The 22,256-nt window shown below is 35.7% G+C and overlaps 1 protein-coding gene across 1 annotated transcript in view; it reads left to right on the top strand.

Moving 5' to 3' along the window:
• LOC110023718 (kinesin-like protein KIN-UA) overlaps positions 1–22,256 on the top strand; it is a gene marked incomplete in the record, with an annotated part of 79,891 nt that overhangs the window by 47,030 nt on the left and 10,605 nt on the right. Inside the window, 2 exon segments of the mRNA XM_020723262.1 lie at positions 16,998–17,123; positions 18,542–18,685. Coding sequence (XP_020578921.1) covers positions 16,998–17,123; positions 18,542–18,685 — 270 coding nt within the window.

Here is a 22,256-nt window from a genome sequence, read left to right as displayed (position 1 = left end):
TATATATATATATATATATATATATATATATTTGAGAAAGCCCAATAGCTAGTATATTAAAAAAAGTAGGATAGAGATAGGTTGTGTCGGAGGGCCCAAACACGACACTCTGCTTACACGATAACCACCATATGCAAATGGTTCCAAAAAGAGAAAATACAAAAAAAATACATGAGAGACCTAAAGAAAAGAAAAATAAAAAAGTGTCAAAATCAGGAGCATCAGGTAACTAAAGAGCAACCCAATTTTGTCTTGTCTCTGCCTCTAGTTCTAGGGAAGGAACTAGCTAATAAATTGGTGAGATGAGTGTTATTGTCAGTAGTAATCAATGTATCATCCAATAAATTCCCGAGCTCAAGTCAGTCTCCATTCTTCTTCTTCCTCCTGGAATAAACTTGTCATTCCTCGTTCGAAGATTGGCTCGCATGGTCAGTGGATTGGTCTAAAGCGTGTCGGACATGTGTAGGTTGTTGAACATTAGTGCAACTACTTGTACCATCTGATTATTTATCGGATCGAGGGAGCGAGAGCACTCTCGTGTGTCCTTGCATGTAAGTGGACCTTCTGCAATAATAGTGAGTGGTATAAACACATTTGCATCTGTATCTGCAGTATGGTGTTCTTCATCAGGAAATGCGGTGTTAGCAAGGGGGGATCCACAGGCAAATCAGACACCAAATCCTGTCATTTGGGAACTTCCTCCATAGATTGAGCAGATGTGTCCATAGCAATGGGGTCAGACCCCTCTTTGTTTGCTTGAGTTTTAGCTTTCAAGTTTGGATGGAGCCTGTGAAATTTATCAAGTGTAGGCTCAAACATCTTACAGTGGGTACAATAAAAAAGTTTATGTTCCATGACAATTGGTTGCCAATATCCATTGTGAGTTGTGCCTAACCAGACTCTAGTTAGGTTAAAAGTGGGCATATTTAGTTTCATAGGATCTCCAAGAATGACTCTAATAGAATAAAGAATCTGATGATTAAAAAAATGCAACTTGAGATCAAGTAAACTAATCTATACCAGAACAGTAGGAGACTCATGATTTGGGTCAAAATCAGGAGACCACCTGCCATACCAGAACAGGAGACTCATGATTTGGGTCAAAATCAGGAGACCACCTGAGTAACTTCATTGACTTGTCTGCAATGTTGAGATATATTTAAGAGAAAATCCGAGTATAGTCTTCAGCTAGGGTTAACTGAATCAACATGTCTCCCATCCAAAAGTGTCACTTTACACTTGCCTACAAGTTTGAGATCGTCAACACTCCTTCTGATAACTTCCATAGGTGGTTACCCCCACTGAAATTTCTCAATAAGAACGAACTTGGATTTCTTAGTTAGGGTTGAAATTTCTGAATAAGAGAAAAATAATGTTGTTTTCCTACTCTTTCTACTTATCTTCTTAAGAAAAGGAATAACTCGTACCATCACGACATTTTCTATAGCTTGAGGGGAAGACAACAGTAGATTTCATAAGATGATTACCTATCACGTGGGCGAAAGAAATTTTGTTAGGATCAACCGAAGAAGAAGGAAACACCATAACAACGATCCTTCAGAAGTCGAACCCGCGGAAACAGACGCAGGAAGGAAGAGGTAAACGCAGAAGACGAAACAGTCGTGAATTGGTCGAAACAGCAGAAGTGAGCGCGATCGGGTCGAAACTATATTAAAAGCCCAAGAGCAATTATATTAAAGAGAAAAGGGTACAGATAGGTTGTGTGAGTGGGCCCAAATGGGCGCCTAACCCACACGGTGCAACACACACAAAAAAGAAAAATAAAAACCCAAAAATAGATGGTATATATAAGATCAATCGGGACGACCCAATTTAGTTTTGTCTCTGCCTCTAGTTCTCAGAAGGGAACCAACTAACAAATTGGTGAGGTGCGTACCATTGTCGGAAGTAACCAAAGAATCATCCATTGGATTCCTTAGCTCAAGTAGATTTCCACTCTTCTTTCTTCTTGCTGAAAGTGTAGACCTGTCATTCCTCATCCGAAGATTGTTGCTCATTTGGATGAGGTGGTAGTGTTATAGTAGAAAGATTGCCAATAGTTGTACCTACAATAGGTTCTAGTCTATGTGAGGTATGAGTTGTCGCCTCTACCCCTGATACTTCCTGAATATGGGGAGCTGCAAGTTTCTTCTGATTGTCAGTCCGTGTAGGTAGGGATTCTTCAGTACTATTTTCAATAGGGTTTGAAAGTGTAGGTTGCTCAGCAGAGCCATCCAACTTCATATCAATCGCATATACAATATTTTCAGGGGGGTCTAGAGGGGCAATTAAGTCAGACACCAAATCCTGTCCTGTGGTAGTTTTCTCTCTAGGTGGAACAGATATGTCGAGAGCAGTGGGGTTAGATTCATTCTTATTCACTTGATATTTAGATTTCAAATTAGGGTGAAGCTTATAACATTACTTATGACATTCATCAAAGGTATGCCCAAATATCTTACAATGAGAACAATAAGGAGGTTTATACTCCATGGTGATTTGTTACCAATATCCATTATGAGTTGTGTCCAACCAGGCTTTAGTAACATCAGATAAAAGTAATATCTCTTTCCACAAGTATTTTGGCCACATAATGTCTGGTTAGGTTGAAAGTGGGTAGATCTAGCTTCATCGGGTCCCCAAATATGACCCCAATAGAGTAAAAAACGTGATGATGAAAAAAGTGCAGCTTGAGACCCGGTAGACTAAACCATACTGTTACAGTAGGATATTCATTATTGGGGTCAAAATTATGAGACCACTTGAGTAACTTCATTTATTTGCCTACAATGTTAAGATATTTTTTTAGAGAAAATCTGAGTGTAGTCTTCAGTCATTATTAATTGAATTAACACATATCTCTCATCCATAAGTCTCACTTTCCACTTTCCTACTAGTTTGAGATCATCAAAACTTTTACTGATAACTTTCATAGGTGGGTGGTCCCACTGAAATTTTTCAATAAGACAATAACGCAGTTGAATTTTTCAGTGAGGGTTGAAATTTCTAACTTAGAGAAAAAAAGTGTTGTTTTCTCACTTTTTCTACTTGCATTCTTAATAAAGAGACAGTCATATGTACCATCACGATACTCTTTATAACTAAAGGATAAGACAACCACTGACTCTACGTGAGAATTACCCATCATGTGGGCAAAGGAGGCTTTGTCAGGTTCAACTGCAGAAAAAGGAGCTCCATCATAGTAGGGAAAAACCCTGCCAAGTCGAGCATAGAGCAAAAAAGTCGAAGACGGTCGAGGCGAAGCCGCAGAAGTTGAACAGCGAATAGGCGCAACTCGATGAGTTCTACGAAGACAAACGAAACAGCCGTGTAGAAGACGAAGCCTCGACGAAGCTCAAAGAAGACGGCGGAATAGAGGAACCGATGCCCTTCTTCGTCGGACAGGACGAAAAGATGACGCGAATGCATTAGGAGGATAGACGACGTGCAAAACTGCCGAAGGAGAAGCCCTTCATCGTCGAGTACGAGATGACCTTCGTTGTTGAGTACGGCGAAATCAATGGATTGAAAACTGAAGGATTCAACGCAAAGAATCACCGTCTAGCGAAATCCTAGAAGAGCTGCCCGCCACCGACGCCATTTTTACTCTGTCCTAAGCTTGTGCACGTGAACTTTGTTTTTTTATCTCACCGCGAAATAGGTAATATGAAATGCCTTCTCTAAGGATTTTTTTTTTTTTTTTTTTTTTTTGAGCAAAATAGACTGGTAGCATGAATTTTTTTGTGAAACAGACGGCAGTTTGGAATGTTTCGAGTTAGACTTGCACAACATTATGTCCAATGTTCATCCCTTTTGTCATGTTCGATTAAGTTGATAACGCTTGTCTTTTTTAAGCAATTTTGATGCTTCAAATATATCCGTGCAAACCATCTCGTGAAAAGGGCGACATTTGAGTGATTTTCATTTTGGTCAATGTATTTTGAATCGGATTTATGCAACACTACATAAGTCCATCTTTAACATGGCATTTGAATAAATTATTTGTTGCATACTTGTTGAGATCAATACGAAGTTGATTTAAGATAAGTTGGGGACTATGTGATATTTAATTTATTTAATGTGAAGGATATTATGAAAGACTATGAAGTAATCAAAAAGTGGTAAAATAATTTCTATAATACTCCAACACGCTTTTAATTTTTTCATTTAATTTAATTTGAAATAAAAATATGGCACTTAATAGAACGCAATGGAGAAAAAGGATTCATGTAGCCGACCCAACATAGTAGGATTAAGATGTAGTAGGATTAAGGTTTTGTTGTTGTTGCTGTTGTTGTAATTTGAAAGGTCAGTCATCATATCTCAACTTACATCAAACACTATTATAAGCAAATTATTAATGTGTTACTATGCTATAAAGTTTATATTTGAATACATGAATACTTTAAAATTTTAATATCAAACTTAGTAAATACTAATTTGTAATAAGTAAACCTATATTACTAAATATAAAACTAAAAAGATTGTTATTTGAATTTTCTCATTTGGAATTACCTTTAATTTTTTATTTTCCTTTTGCTAATTAGTTTATATGGCAAAAACATTATTAGAACTACTATTTTTTGTTAAATGGTAACATGAAGTTTATGGATTTTGAAGTACTCACCCTTTTCTTACATGATTTAGTGTATATAGGTTTTACCTTGCATAAAATATTTTTCCTCACAATCAATTTTTCATGTGCATTTATTATTTGCCATTATATGTGCATTAAGCGGGAGGAGGCATGAACATTTGTTCTTTCCAAAATTTTCCTTTGTCTTTAGTTTTCATTTTTTTTTTAATATTTTTTGTGTTTTATGAATGTCTAATTTTTCATATAGCTTTTGTGTTGTTGAATGAGTGCGATTTGTCTAGATTTTTATTTTTCTCTCAAAGCATTTGAAGTGTCTAATGTTTACATAAACATTAAATTATTTAGGAGAAAGACACATGTTGACCTCATTTTGAGGTCATTACTCTTTTTCTTAGGATCCTAGGATCTAGCTCTAGGGATTCTTATTGACTATCTTAGAAAACTAGTATTGAAATTCATCCTCTTAGAAATTCTAACCACCTCCTATTTCTCTTGTGATGTCCTACATTGATGATCTCAAAATCATCGTCGTATGGTCGAGTGATTAAGGACTATCATGTGGAGACTCAGGGAGAAGTTCTCAATAGGATCTCAAACCCTAAGAAAACCTCTTCAGGACTTTATCATCACACACACACACACACAAAATACATAAAATTCACTAAGTTGCACAAGAAAACTTAAATGATTTGTGAAAATGTGAACTTCTCTGAACGACCTCTGACGACAAAATGGATTGCGCCAACGCGTCCGGGACATCAATTTTAGAAGAAAAGACACCCATATTGCTATAATTTTTTACACAAGCAAATTGCACGCAAATCAATGAATTCGTTAAAACGACCTTCGACGACGAAACGGACCACACCGTGTTCGGAACGTCAGAATTACCTAAAAAAGACATTTAATTCTCTACAATCTGACGCAGAAATGAAAAGGTACGAATCAAACTTTATTCTTGAAATATTAAATATTTTTATATTTATATCATTATTTATAATAATTTTTTTTATCTTAAACCCTATTTACCCCTTATCCGCACACTTAATTCCCCATTTGACCCATCTCGCGGCTCGATCGGTCGCTCAGCTCGTCCCCGTGCGTGCCATAGATTCCATGGCTCATCCACGCTGCGATCCTCCCCCTCTCGACTCTTCCCCTTCTTCGCGTGGCCGCTTGACCTTTCGGTTCTCCAATTGCAAGGGTCGGGCTGAACGGATTGGCCGACCCTTCTCCTTCTGGGGGTGTTATGGTCACCGCTTTTATTGTGGCGATTCTTTCCTCGTCACTTAATTCGACCACAAAAATAGTGATAAATGTGGTTTTCCCTCTCATTTCTGCATATGAAAAAAGCTTCCCAGAGCACTGTTTTGGGTTATTGAAATTTTTTTGAGAGGAGAGGCTGAGTTTTTTTGCTGTTTGAGACTTTAGGAGGGGAGACTCTGTCGAAATTCCCTCTTGGCTAGGTTCTTGTGTGCTGGGATTTTGAAGTACTCGTTGGTTATTGTTTCTCGAAGCTTTTAGGAAAAGTGGTTCTGTTGAAGTTCTTTCTCGGCTAAGTCCTTGTGTGCTGGGTGTTTGGAAGCTTGGTGTCATTTTTTTGTGTTTTTTTTTTTCTTTAGGAAATCTCAAGCAAGGTACTTCTTCCTTTTTCTTCTTATTTTTGTTGCTTTGCTCGACATATGTTGGAAATGTTAAAATAGGGAATGCATACATGAGGCTTTGTTTTGTCTTAATTGGTATTTCGTAATGGTATTGATATCAAAGATTGACCCTTTAATACTTTTATTGGATCTGATTTAAAAGTTCTATGCTGATGGGTTGAAATAACATTTTAGGGAAAGCATGTTTAGATTCATTGTCACATGCAAATTTCTTACACTTCCTTACACTTCCATTATTTCTATACATGTATATTGAAAGTTGTAGCCTTCTTTCTTTTTTGTCATTGTTGAACCAATTTATTGTTAAAGGAAGAATGATTTTTAGGGGAAAGGATTGCTTGCAATTCTTTTTCTGCTCGAAATACATGGGAAAGGCATGAATATGAACTCTGAAATGCTATTTGCTCATCTCTGAAATGCTATTTGCTGCTATTTTCTCATATAGAATTCATGTTGGAAATAAAATGTTGATGCTTTTTATTATTGTTAATTCTCTCCAAATAAATGCTGGAAATTCTACTTCGTTTTGACTAATTTGATGGGCTCGGTTTTGGCTTCTTCTGGATTAAATGCTAGTTGGAAATTTTTTCTCTGTTTTTTTTTCCATATGGATGGGCTCGGTTTTGACTTTGTTAGGTTGGAATTATATCTGAAAGATGTTTCTCCGTTTTGGCCCATTCGGTGGGCTCGATGTTTTGGTTCTTTTGGAATGAATGAATGCTGGAAATTATCTCTGTTTTCCCATTTTGTTGGGTTCGGTCTTTGATCTTTTTGCAATGGATTAATGCTAGAAACATTTTCTCTGTTCTCCCATTTGGTTGGGTTCGGTTCTAGCTCTTTTGGAATTGAATTATAGCTGGAGTTATTCTTTTTTTTGTTTTGCCCCTGTGCTGGGCTCGGTTTGTCCCTGTGCTGGGCTCGGTTTGCCCCCTTTGGTGGGCACGGTTTGGCTTCTTTTGGGCTTGTGTTTTCGCTGGAATCCCTTTCTGTTTTAGCCCTTTGGTGGGCTCGGTTTGCCCCTTTGTTGGGCACAGTTTAGGTTGGATGCTCTTCATATAACGGTCCTCATGAGATTTTTTTATTGGTAATCAAGTTTGTCATCCCAAAATTCATGATTTCGATATCTACTTCTATGTGGGAATGTTTGATATAAATGAATCAATTCACTATCATGTCTTGCTCAATAAATTGGTTTCAATCTAGATAGTTTATGTGAGTTTGTCCATTCACTCTTTTATGTATATCAAAGGAATAAAATGGTGATATTTGTGGTGGCTTACCCTTTGCTGTGAAGCTGGTTTTTTGGTCTGCTGCCCCTACGCATGAGCATCTTAATTGGTTTCTTTTTGTCCTGCATGGTGTTCTCTGCCGCCCCTGGCCGTGAGCCTTCACCTGTAGCTCTTTTATGTGAATGTGGTTGGTTTGGGGCTTGGTTTTCTCCTTTGGCAGTGAGTCTTACTGTGGTGGTTCCTTGGTTTGTGACATGGCTGGTTCGGGTGCCTCTGGCCGTGAGGCTTTCTCTTTGCTGTGAAGTTGTCCATTTTCTTGTCCTTACCCGTGAGCCCCTATTCTCTTTCTAGCTTTTACTCGTGAGCCTGTGTTGACCTCATTTTTGGATGGCGTCTTCACTTCTCTCCTTAAAATCTAGGGTCTAGCTTTAGGCTTCTCTTGTTTGACCCTCCTAGAGGACTAGTACGAAACCCACATCATTTATAAAATTTGAGCCACCTCGTCACTCTTTCGAGTTTCGCATGGGTGGTCCCAAATCCTCGACATTCCGTTGAGTTGATTAGGATCGACACATGAAACTCGAGTCGTGTTTCTACATTAATATGAGCAGCCCCTTGGGAACCCCTTTGCGACCTGAACGCTAGATTGCGCCGCATTTTTCGCACGCATTGCACACCGCTTGATTTTGGCTTAGATTGACTCGCCCATCGGTGAACTCGTCTGGATGGCCCCGGATGACGAAACGAACCACACGGATGCGTTCGGGACGTTGACTTTAGCTATGAAGGACACCCATATCATTTTGGTTTCGCACGCGAGCAACTAACACAAATATCGATGCACTTTTTTTAGAGGTGCGCGGGCCCGGGCTCAACTTAGGTTCGACTCGGGTTCGATTCAGGCTGGACACGGGTTGAACACGGGCTAGGCACCAGCTCACCTGAATTTAAAATTCAAATTTCAAAATTCAAACGAATTATTTAAATCTTGTCTTAATTAAAATTAATCAGGTGTTAATACATTCCAATTAAACCTCCCTGTGCATATAGAAACCATTTATTTCCTCGCCAATTGATTCGAGTAACGGCTCCTCTCCCGCTGGCCTATTTCTTTCTCGCGCATGAGAGCCTCCGGTCCCTGCCCTCGTTCGACCGAAGACCCCCCGCCGCTCGTCTTCCTCCTATGCCTCTCCCGAGCTCCTCTCCTCTCCTCTGCTTGCTTCCGCTCAGCTCTACCGAATGAAACTTCCGCTCGTCTTCCCCTCTCTCCCTCACGACCAGAAGACCGAACACCCTCCTACGCTCGCTCGCTCCTCTGCGACTAGACTGCATCCCTAGCCGAAGCTCCTCCTCGCCTCACCCGCTCTTCTCCTACTCGTCTCCCTTGCTCGACAGGACAGGATTCTTCCTTCCAGTGAACCGATGCGCTCAACTCCTGCGCCGAAGACCTCTGCTCCTCTGCTCAAGCCAGCTCGCCTCACTCTCCCGAGAGAAGCCTTTGCTCGATCTCGCTTCTCTACTCAATCCCGCTCGACAGGAAGAACTGAAGCCGCTCAGCTTTCCTGCGTACATCTGCTTCGCCTCCCTTAGAGATTGAGAGCCCCATTCGACATCAAGAGCTCCTCCTCACGTCGAACAACCGCTCGACACTGCATCCCTCTTCTGCGAACGGAAACGTTCGCCTCCTGCTCCTCTCCGTGGACTGCAACCCTCGTCTCCTCTCCTTTATGCTTCTGACCCAGGTAAGCCAGATAAATTTAAACTTACACACCCCTCTTTTGCTTTAAGTGGTTAAAGTTCTGCTATTTGGTTTGCCTCTTGCGGTCTTCAGATTCAAATATTGTGTTGGCCCTGCATATGGTTATTGTTTTGAAAAGATTTATGAGAAGCAAAGAGCCACGAGGCTTATTTATCTTTCTGTTCGAGAACTTTGGATGTTTCAGGACTTTGGATTTGCAAAAAAAAAAAAAAAATCTAAAAATTTAATGTTATGCTTTGAAGAAAATCTGAAGTCTTTCCTGTTGTTGGAAAATTTTGGTGCTCGTTTTTGTAAATTTGAGTATACGGATTCTCTAATTCATAAATATTTGACACTTGGTGCTTGAGCTTCAATTGTGCATGTATAGATTCCTCATTCTCGTGAGTTAACATGCGCGATCCTTAATTCTCAATGATCCTTAATTCTCAATCATATAAGTACAACTTTTCTTAATTGTGATACATTCACATGTGTTATAACTTACACTTAAGCTCCGAATGATTGTTCGCTTCAGGATTAAATGTCTCCTTGTTGGTTTTATGCCTTGAACATCCAAACATAACCGCTATCATGCTCCAAATGATCGTTTGCTTCAGGAATTAAATGGCTCTTTGATGGTCTTGTTTGCAAATTCGCATATCTACACCTTAGTCTCAATTTTTTACGCACACGCCCCACACTTGGAACTCGAATACGTGCATCTGTGACAAATGAATTCTTTCGCTGCATACTACACATTGTTTGGGGAATGTTTAAATGCATTTTCTTGGGGTTGGTTTACATGTTTTGGAAGAAATGTAGGTAGCATTCAGGTGTTTGAAAACTGCCGTTTGGGGGGGCTTGAAAGTGTTGTTCGGTGATTAATAGCTGTCGTTAGTCACTGTAAAAGTGTTTTTCTTTGCTGCGAGAAGCTGTAGGACCACTATCCAATGCTCCAAGTCGTTGCCTGGTGTCATAGAAATGCTGTAGGGTGTTGTCCAATGCTCCTAGCTGTTGCCCAATGTCGTAGGAAGTTGTAGGACCACTACCCAAAGCTCCAAGTCGCTGCCCGGTGTAGTAGAAGTGTTGTAGGGTGTTGTCCAAAGCTCCAAATCCACTATTTGGAGTGCAGGGACACTGTAGGGTGTTGTCCAAGGCTCCAAAGCCACTATTTGGAGTATAAGAGTGTTGTAGGGTGTTGTCCAAAGCTCCAAAGCCACTGCCCGGTGTCGTAGAAGCCATCTAGGTTTTGTCCACCACGGTTTGGGTTCGTAGGAAGCCACCGAGGAGCTATCCATCACTATTTGGGTTCATAGGAAGCCACCTAGGAGCTGTCCACCACGGTTTGGGTTCGTAGTGAGCCACCTAGAAGCTGTCCATTTCTGTTTGGGTTCGTAGGAAACCATATAGGCACTGTCCACCACTGTTTGGGTTTGTAGGAAACTGTGTAGGTGCTGCCCATTTCTGTTTGAGTTCATAGGAACCCATACAGGTACCATTCGAAATTCCTAGCTGTTGTCCGGAGTCGTAGGATCACCGTACACACTTGCTAATTGCTTCCCGGAGCCGTAAGAGGTCGTAGGATCACCGTACTAGCTCGCTAAGTGCAGTCAGAAGTTGTAGGAAACCATAGGATCACCTGTTTGGAGTTCCTTGTTGTCGCTACGACTTATTCTACTGCTTACTGTTTTTCTTCTTTTCTCTGCAATTTATTTAAATTTCCTGCAAATTATATTGTGTTTTGTGAGTTAAACATGCAACACGAATAACAGCAACAGATATGTCACGTACACAGGTACATTTTATTTGTTGTTGTTTTATCATTGCAATTTACTCTTGCTCTAACACATTATGCAGGTACTGAATACAATTTCACTTTCCAAACAAAACGATTTTTCAAAATTAAACAACATTTTCAAAACAAGAAAAAAAACATAACACGCTCTTTTGAATTTACGGGAGGCTTCGGATGAGGTAACCCACGGTTGCTAATGAGATCTCCCCGGTTTAAATGGGTTTCACAACTCGTTTAAACTAAGTAAGTTCAAAAGAAAATAGTGATACCGGAACGAGGGAACTGTGGGATCCTAACCGGTGTCGCTCTAATCAACTTTAACCCCCATAATGACAACAAAACCAAAACTTGAAACACACATAGTACAACCTTTTGAACCTTAGACTTTAAGGATGCTACTTCGATGAGGAATTTTGAGCAATTTTGGGGGCAGCGCTACAAGGAGTTTGGTGCGGACTACGAGTGGAGGTGGTCGTCATTCTACAACAACAAAACGAGTCTACACCAACTAAATTTTCATAGTTTAAACAACCTATAGAATTTCGAGGTAGTTCGTCTAGCGTGACGTAAATCCTCACCCTCTTTTAGGCCCCTGCACAATGTTGTGCAGCGTAAGTCCTAACTCGCTTTAGGTTCCGAGGTTGTCGTCCAGAACGACGTAAAACCTCTTATCTTTGTGGGCTATTTGCATAACCGTTATTATGCAAGTGTAAGTCTCAAATAATAAAATTGACATGATTAAACATTCAAATAACATTCTCTCTAAAATATAGTCGCACAGTAAGATTGTTTGAGAAGTCACTGAGGTTCCTCCTCAGGATCTGCGATGTTATATACCTTTTCTTTCCTTTGGACTCCTGAAAGAACTGTTCATACTTGAGCCACTCCCACTTATTTTTTTCCACGTCCTACCTTGAAAACTTAAATTTTGAATTCTTGAAGACTAGAACCACTAATCATTATCGAGAGTTTTCTCAAGTGACTCCCGTTATTTAAGATGTAATTAACTATAGGGGTTTGTCTCTATAGGGAACTTGGAACCCAGGTAAAATAAACCTTATTTAATCTTGTATTAAATAGGAGAATTTGTCTGTCACATATAAAATATTCGCAGACCAAATGGATGCCACAAATCTATTAGTTTGCAGGATTGAGCCTATTATCGAAGTCTACACTTTTCTCTTAGAATGTGTAGTATTCAGGGTGTCAGACATGATTATGCAAATTATTGGACTAATGAGATCCATTCGATCTTATTTTCAAAAAAATTAAAACTCTACTTTCATAATCTATAATATATACCTTATATTTAAATTAAATTTTTGAAAATCGTATTTTCAAAATCCAATATCAAAAAAAAAAAAATGATCGACAGCCTGTTGAGGATTATTCAGTTTCATTTTGCCCCGCCGTGAGCACTTCTATATTTTCTAAATTGGTGTTACATTTATACAATTGTGAAAAAGGTTTTAACAAGGGATGGAATTGAATGAATTTGATATTGGCCTAGTTTTTGAAGATTTAGAAAATTGCCCCTTATGGATTATTCTTTTTTATTTTGTGGAATATGAAAGACGTTAATAGCTTTATTTTGGGGAATCATGAAGTTGATATAAGTTGGATTTATGAAAGGATTTGAAAGCTTCTGAAATTGTTGTTTGGAAAAAGTGTTTGCAGATTTAACATTAAAGATTGGAGAACATAAATATTGTATTTGGGTTCAGGCTTGGGTGTGTGAGTACATATAGGTGGTGGAGCCATGGTTACAGTTATTACATTAGTTTTGGGCTTGATTCGACCTGTTCGAAACAAAATTTGGAGAGGATATCCTTCTTGGGTTGATCTAAATATTAAAAAAAAAATTTTGAGAAAATGATATCCACTAGATTGATTCAAGGATCTTGGGCTCTCTTTTTCAGATCTTTTTATCACAGTTTTGAGGGTTGCTTCACCCTTTATCCTTTCGGTCTTTTGGGTAGATCAATTCCTCTTCTCTCTGATCCCCATTTTATTTTTTTTCTTTGCTTCTTGGTTCGGTTTTCTGTGCTTATGACACATAAGTGCTCATATGTAGCCTTCTGTTATATATGAAACTATCAAACAATGTCGCAAATATGTCGGTTTTGTTTTGGGGCTGAGGGCGCTGATGACAAAGACACGCTGATGGTAGAGCAGAATGATATTTCATCCTACGATATGATATCAGAACCCAATACTGGGATCTGATAAACTGTAGGATGACAATATCATTCACCGACACAAGACTAGCGGGCGACCCGTACCTTCTTAGGTTGTTGGCGATCTTATGTCCGACGACGTGATCGACTTGTGGACAATTATACTTTTCAAAAACATGATAAGAACAGATACAATATTTATAAAAATATTTTCACTACGAAATGGATACAACTTCTTTTTTGTATGTCTGAAATCCATGTGCGTGCTAACATATAAATTTTAAATGTGTTACAACTTGGTTGTCCACTTGTTGGTTACCAGTATCGGGCTAAGGAGTACCCTCCTAAGTTAGGTTTAGTAGGACACCCTTCTAGTTGAGTGACTGGTTTTATACATCCGGGTGACCAATAGTAGCCTTTGACGTCCCTCGACTACAAATATATTATATTTGAGTTTAGCCCCGACCCGAGTGCTTCCGGTCCCCCCATTTTGGATTTTTATATGTTTTTTTGGAATTTTTTGTGGAAAACACTCATGGTCCTTTTTTTTTGGATCTTCCTAAGATTTTGATAATTTTCTTAGAATTGTCATTTGTCGATTTTTCCCGAGTTTTCCATCGTGGGTCATTTGTCAATTTTCTCGAGTTTTTCAGGCAATGTTTCTTTTATTTATACAGTAAATACTAGCTCGCTTAAAGGAACAGCATGCCTCCCAGATATACAGGTTGGATTTACATCACAGCATTTTACTTCACAGCATACTGTATTATTCCTCTTCTATACTGTACATTCTACTGTTCCTTTTTTTTATATGGCATACTATATTGTTCTTCTTCTTTACGGTACATTCTACTGTTATTTTCTTTTATACTGCATGTTTTATTGTTCTGTTACACACTATACCTTAGAAAAGGAGGTCAGTAGTTGATTTTATAGGAGGTACCCGGCAGCAAAGCGTTGATTAAACAATTGCATATACCCTTAAAATTAACATCGAATCCGGAGGTGCTACGAGAAGGAGCTTGGAGCAAATATTGTAGGCGGCATGACAATGACATTTAGAAGAGCAACGCCAAAACAAATTCATATCATTAAACACTCTTCTTAGTTTAAATAACAACCCATAGGATTTTGAGGTGGTTTGTCTAGCGCAGCGTAAACCCTCACATATCACTTTTAGGCTTTTTGCATAACCCTGTTGTGCAATTATAAGTCCTAACACTTTAGGATTCCGAGGTTAGTGTACGGTACGGTGTAAATCCTCCTATCTTTTTAGGTCATTTGCACGATCAAATATCGTGCGAATATAAGTCCTAAATTTTAAATAAATTGCAAGATTAAAAATTAAACAACATTATTTTAAAGACATAAAACCAAACAATAGGATAGTTGGGAAATCACCAGGGTTTTTCCTGGATCTGTGACATCCTATACTCTTCATTCCTCTGAATTCTTTAAAATAATTGTTCCTGTTTGGGTCACTCCCATTTGATTTTCCCATGTCCAATCGTGGAAACCTAAACTTTGAAATCTTGAAGGCAGAACTACTAATGTTAATTGAGAGTTTTCTTAAGTAACATCAATCATTTAAGATGTAATTAACTATAGGGTTTGCGTCTTTAGTTTTCATTTTTTTTTAATATTTTCTGTGTTTTATGAATGTCTGATTTTTCATATAGCCTTTGTGTTGTTGAATGAGTGAGATTTGTCTAGAATTTTATTTTTCTCTCAAAGCATTTGAAGTGTCTAATGTTTATATAAACATTAAATTGTTTGGGAGAAAGACACGTGTTGACCTCATTTTGAGGTCATTACTCTTTTTCTTAGGATCCTAGGATCTAGCTCTAGGGATTCCTATTAACTATCTTAGAAAACTAGTATTGGAATCCATCCCCTTAGAAATTCTAACCACCTATTTCTCTTGTGATGTCCTACATTGATGATCTCAAAACCATCGTCGTATGGCCGAGTGATTAAGGACTATCATGTGGAGACTCAGGGAGAAGTTCTCAATAGGATCTCAAACCCTAAGAAAACCTCTTCAGGACTTTATCATCACACACACACACACACAAAATACATAAAATTCACTAAGTTGCACAAGATCGGACTAAAATTGAACTTAAATAATGGGTGAAAATGTGAACTTCTCCGGACGACCTCTGACGACAAAATAGATTGCGCCAACGCGTCCGGGACATCAATTTTAGAAGAAAAGACACCCATATTGCTATAATTTTTTACACAAACAAATTGCACGCATATCAATGAATTCGTTAAAACGACATCCGACGACGAAGCGTTAAACAACATTATTTCAAAGACATAAAACCAAACAATAGGATAGTTGGGAAATTACCAGGGTTTTTCCTGGATCTGTGACATCCTATACTCTTCATTCCTCTGAATTCTTTAAAATAGTTGTTTCTGTTTGAGCCACTCCCATTTGATTTTTCCATGTCCAATCGTGGAAACCTAAACTTTGAAATCTTGAAGGCAGAACCACTAATCTTAATTGAGAGTTTTTTTAAGTAACCCCAATCATTTAAAATGCAATTAACTATAGGATTTGCCTTTATGGGGAACTTGGAACCCAGGTAAAATAAACTCTATTTAATCTTTATATTAGGTAGGGGAACTTGTTGGCCTCATATAAAAATATTTTGAAGATCAAATGAATGTCACAAATTCTTTAGTTTAGGTGATTGAGTCTACTACAAGTGATATGTTTATTATTCGGGATAAGTGTATTACTTGTGGCATTATGCTCAGTCATCCAAACTATTCAAAATGTGAGACCTGTTTGGTCTCATCTATTTTCAAAAATTAAAAAAAAAATATTAGTTTCAAAAATCAAAATCACATATTTATATTTAAACTATTTTCATATCTACAAAATTATCTCTTTACCAAAAACCAAAACCAAAACTAGAAAATTAAAACGGCCGACAACACGTTGAAAAAGTAAATTAACCTGCCTAAATTTGTTTGGCATGTGGTACAATAAAATTAAGATGTACTGTTGCAAATAAAACATATATGATTTTGTAATTCTTTTTCATGTATGCTAATTGAATATGGTAAGTGATTTATTGTTTCACTTTTTGTTATTTTTTGCTTATCAAAATAATTTTCATGCTAACGAAATTCTTAAAACATACCAACTCAAAACAAAGGCTTTATCATTTCTAGTTTATTGAAGTTAAGGTAGGAATTGTACTAAGTAATCAAGGATATAGTAATTTCATAAAGCTACTCATTTTCTTCTAAAGAATTAAAAAAATATGATTATTATTTGAATATTCTAATTTAAAATCTGCTTCTTTTATTGATTTGTTGTTTAACTTATCTAATTTTATTATATCAAAACTACTCAAATTCACTCTATTTTGGAAATAAATAGATTTCAAAAAGCATGAATGGCTTGACTTTTTTTAATTATTCTTTATCTTAATTTATTCAATTTAGTTGTCTGCATATTGTTTGCCTTGGTTTCTTTTTTTAATTTTAAATTGAAATTTGGCATGAAAATGGGTGGGAAGATTTGCTAGCGCCTCTAAAATTGCTGCACCTCAATTGGTACATATGTGAGATATTTTGAGAGGTTCAAGTGAAGATATATTTTCGTATATTAGGTTTTTGTTATTGATTGGTTACAATTTAATGTTAATCCTGAATCCACCTATTCTATTGTAGCAATGTTCTTAAATCCTCTATTCTAATTTTTTTTGGCAAGTACTATGTCAATTCAAAAGTTAAATGGTTCATTTTTCATGCATATTCTGTTGGGTTTGTAGGGCTTAATCAAGATCTGATTATTTGTAAAGGGGGAGCTCGCCTTTTAGCAAATATGTCTTCTCAATCAGATGATCCACAAACTCTTCGGATGGTTGCTGGAGCAATAGCAAATTTGTGTGGAAATGGTATAAAGTTGATAATGCACATATTATATATGGTTATGGATTTTTTTTTTTGTCAAGAAATAATTAATGCAGATATGCGCTTATTCTGATCGGCTAAGATAAAACCAATGATGGTGTCAAGAAATAATTAATGCAGATATGCTCTTATTCTGATCGGCTAAGATAAAACCAATGATGGTGACAGCATATAATAAATGCACATCTTTACCCTGTTTAAAGAATTTTGTATGTTAAAATGATTTCATCATAAGCAGGGATTACTTTTTTTTTCCATTAGCATCTTTTACTGGCGTGAATTTCTATTCTTGTTAGATATTCTAAATATCCAATTAATATGACACACTAATTGTTAAAGCAGTATACTCTATAGAGGTAAACATCAGACAGCTAGCTAGATTTTTGCATCTTCCATATGAAGGTTAGTGATGTAAGTTGCTGTTAAATGATGAAGGTGCTATTTGTTTTTTTCTGAAAAATTACAGTAATATAGAAGTGAAGTGCATGTACTCCCAAGTATTTACTGACTAGACAAGTCAGAAGATGTGTTTTAATATCTTTCAAGAAAGTCAAAAGATTTTCTTTATTGAAATAAATGAAATTGTATTTTAATCAATCAGGTAATTATTTTAGTGATCATGTAACTGCTGAGCGGAAATTCTTATGTATATTTTTTATGAAAAGTTGATGTTTGACCATATGAGTGAAGTAGACTGAATTCTATTTCTCTATAAATTGATTAAAGTATGTTAATTAAACTTAAGATGTAAACTTCCGGAAGCTTCTATTTGCTAATGAGTCCTATACAATGCATTCTTATATGGAAATCAAATTGTAGATATTTTACCCAAAAAATTCAATCTACAATTGGATCTTATGGGTTCAATAACTAGCCGAAATTTTTGAAAAAATATAACCTATGGTATAACGTCATAAATAAGAATTTAAAAAGATTCAATGAATCAGCTACTAAACCTAATGTAGTCCTGAAATAATTGCGCTGACAAATATGTTTTCACGGATTTTACTCGACTCAAAGATTAGGTTTTATAGTAACTTTTTTGGGGATCTCCATACATATGCATAGGTGTCTACAAATTTTTGTTCCTTATTGATGGGAACCAAAAGGCTGTTCGGTATGGGTGGTTAATCATTGGGTTAAATCCCTGTTATAAATCCTCTAGGACAGGAAGGTTTAACGTGTATTTACTTGAAGTTTATTGATTGTTGTTACTAAAACTAGAAGTTTGAAAACCATGTTTGCTGTTTAGTTCATTTATTGGTAAGAACTGAAATTTCCCAGTTTTCTCTATCTTCTGAAAAGCTAATTCGTTATTTGGACAAAATTTTAAAATATATGAAAAAGCAATGTTGTTATTTTTTCGTTAAAAAATTATTTTCTTCATGTTTTCTGTTCACAGAAAGGCTGCACTTGTTGCTAAAAGAAGATGGCGGCATTAAAGCACTTTTGGCTATGGGCAGATCTATGCACATCAATGTCATATCTCAAGTTGCTCGAGGAATTGCAAATTTTGCAAAATGTGAGTCTCGCAGTATTAATTTAGGTGAGTCTCTTTTATTTTGTAGATGCATTTGTACAGATTGTTATGCACATGCCTATAGTAATGTTCCTACTTTTTATTCGAACATCTTATATTTTTTAATATTATTCTGCAAAATGTGCATTTATCTACAAGCTATATCATTGTGCTGAATACTGTAACTAAAATTGCTTTTTAATTCGTTGCTCTTTTCTGTGGAAGCTGGTATTAGATTTGTGCTATTAGTGTCGATCTGTAACTTCTTGAAAATTCTGTTGATTCTTTTGAGGAGACCAGTGATAGATTGTGCTAATAATGTCAATCTTCCTTGAAAATTCTGTTGATTCTTTTGAGGTGACCAGTGATAGATTGTGCTAATAATGTCAATCTTCGGTGACTAGTTAGTGAAATAATGTCACAATGTCATATTTTATTCTTATCAATATTTTAAATTTACATTTTTGTCTGATATGTGTGACAAACTTATATCTACCTCTATTGTAGTGAAGCGCGGACACTAACTAAACATGGAAATGATAAACTTGAGCACAACCACTCAACATAATAAAAAAAACATGACATGACATGCAGTGATCGCATTTTTTTATAATTTATTAATATAAAATGAGTAGTATTTTAGGATAAATATTTTCTGTAAAAATCATTACATTACACAATGAATTATAAACATATTTATCCCTTAAACATCTTGAGTATCAACAAAAGAAAAACATTTTTTGGTTCATATAGATTTACATTTCAATATTTCTTCAAATGCACATTAGTCTGAATAACACACCAACATTAGCATTAGCCACTCAACATTAATTTATCATTCTAATGTTTATATAAAATACTAAGTGACAAAAAAAGTGTATTTTCAAAATAATAACAAAAAAGTTTATTTTCAAAATAATAAATAAAATATGAATGCATTGATGTATTGATCGATAATTAGACTTAAAAAACTTGACAATAGGATACCCACTAATCATCCAATCTAAACAAAAACATTATTGAACTAGGAACAATTTAAGCATGTCCCATATGTGTTGACGTGTCTATTGGCTGTGTTTGGGGTTGACTTGGCAATATCTGCTTCTAGCTTTTGAATAAGCTTGTTGGGCACAATTCTAGCACGTTGGACAATTTTTGTGCTTTTTGGAGGTGTGTTGTGTCTGACTCAAATCTGACATAAACACGAATAGCTTTTTGAAATATTTGTGCCTTATAAATTTGCTGCATATGTTGAGCAAATTTTGTTGTACACAATAACATTTTTCCATTGAATGGTAAATCTATTGAGCTTATGAGCTGTATTTTATTGGAGTAGAAATGCTAATTTGAGTAATTTCTACTCTAAATCTCAATCAAATCATTTTAAAAATCAGTTACAGTTTCTATGTGAACCTTTTATATTTACTCCTTTTCTAGAGAGGCTCAAATCATTGTTGAAAATCTATTTTTTCTTGTTTTAGATTTTCATATGCATTGTATCTTGGTCAAGTAGCTATTCTTGATGTTTGTGAAATATGTATGTAATTATTGTAATTTTAAAAAATTGGTAACAGCTAAGAAATATATATCTAATGAAACTTTCAATTTAGAATATCTTTCATTTAACGCCCCGCGACAACCTCACTAAGTGTAACAGGTGTAATAAAGGGGAGTAAAATTCAATTGAATGAATTTATCACCAACACTCTTCTCAAAAGTTATCCATTCAAATGAACAAGTAATAAACTCCCCCAAATGATTATAACCAATCTTATAGTATAATTTTTTATTTATTGAGTGAAAGCATTTTGTGAGAAAGTATTCCAAAATCTCATTCATTCAATTACATACCTTTTAAAAAAACATTAGATTTTATTTATATAGCATAAAAACTTTCATTATATACATATCTGATCATGTTTTATCTTACATCACATATAAACTAATTCATCAAAACTCGATCCTCTCTCAAAGTCAATTTTGCTTCTCTCTACCTGAAATAATATTCGCCATAATATTTGATAAGTTTAGAAGATTACGAAATAAATAATTCTAACACACAATTCATAGATTCAAGAAATTAAAATATGCTCATGGACTAGTCCAGTGTTTCACTGGTTTTTCTTATAAAATGAAATTACTTGAACTATAGCTGGTCGAATTGTAAGTGAGATATCTAACTAGAAAAAACTTTTTAACTTTACTAGAGACAAAAATATTATAAACACTATTCAGTCGCATGTATATGTGTCATCATGCTAGACTAATCCTTTTATAAATCTATTTTTACTCGTTTCATTTATAATTTAATATAGAAGATCATAGTTCAACTTTTAAATGTATCAAGTATATGGCGCTATGTTCATTGGCCATCATAAGCTACATATTGAAAATTATTTTGCTTTCATAAGGATCATTTGTTTTACCCTATCTATGTTGATATCAGTTACCATAAACACATTAGCTTTAGTTTGGCTCCATATGGGCTTTCTTTTGCGGCCCTATCTGTGCAGGTTATCCCAACATATCATTGCTAGCCTATTCTATATAATATAACATTTCTTCCTTATTCATTTTTATTATTGAGCAGTTTGATATATATTTCATTCATTTTCATTGCTGAACATTTAAATACATATACCTTTAATTTTAAGAATGCTAATTAACTCCATAGTTCAATGTGTATCTTATAATTACAGATTAGCCTATTCATAAAAATAATAATTTAAAAATATTAACATACTTTTAAGACTTTAACTAATTTTTCTTATAATTTAAAATGATGCATAATCTTTTTTGTCTTTTTAATAGGACATAATTGTGGAATTTGTAATATAAAGAGCTTTCCAACATATAGCTTATAAGCAAATCTAACTTATCAAATTTATACTCAATCAATTAAAATAAGTTTGCTTCTTAAAATAGAAAATGTGTATCTTACCCAACCAACGATTAAATATAGGATAAACTTCCTCATTTTCTTCATCTTGACATTTTTTCTTATAAAGTAGTCTATGAAATATGACCCCCTTAATTTATAGCATTTCCCAACTTATAACTTGAAATCAAATTAACCTCTGTTTGAATTTTTACTTCAAAATAGTTCATCTTCATCCAAGCCACGGAGTCTATTATTTTACTTCTTAGTTGAAGCAACAATGGAATTAAAAAGTGTGGATTTATACACATAAATTATACTTCCTTTTCTTCTTCTTCCCTTCCTCCAATTCTTAGCCCAGCTCATAATTTGCTCTTTGTTTGCGAAACTATAACATCTTCTGAGATATGATAGAAGGGGCACTAGGAATAATACATAGCGCTCAAGTCTTAATATTACTAACTTTATTATACTATTATTCTTTAGTCCACCACTACACACAAAAGTTAAGTGTAAAGGCACTAAAAGGCACAGTACATTAATACTTTGTATGAAATTAATAGTAAAATTTTAATAAATTTAAGTTGGTAAATTGATGTAGTAACACTTGAACAGTTCATTGGTTGACATGACCACTCTATTAGGCTTAAGCCTTTCAGCTTATTGATACTCTTCATCTAGATTTTGTTTGAGTAGAGTTAGTGTTGAGTCAAGTAAGGT

This window comes from Phalaenopsis equestris, unplaced genomic scaffold (genome assembly GCF_001263595.1).
Source record: "Phalaenopsis equestris unplaced genomic scaffold, ASM126359v1 Scaffold000227, whole genome shotgun sequence".
Taxonomy (NCBI): Eukaryota; Viridiplantae; Streptophyta; class Magnoliopsida; order Asparagales; family Orchidaceae; genus Phalaenopsis; species Phalaenopsis equestris.
The sequence above is the reverse complement of the archived record's forward strand: the minus strand, read 5'-3'. Positions and strand labels throughout refer to the sequence as shown.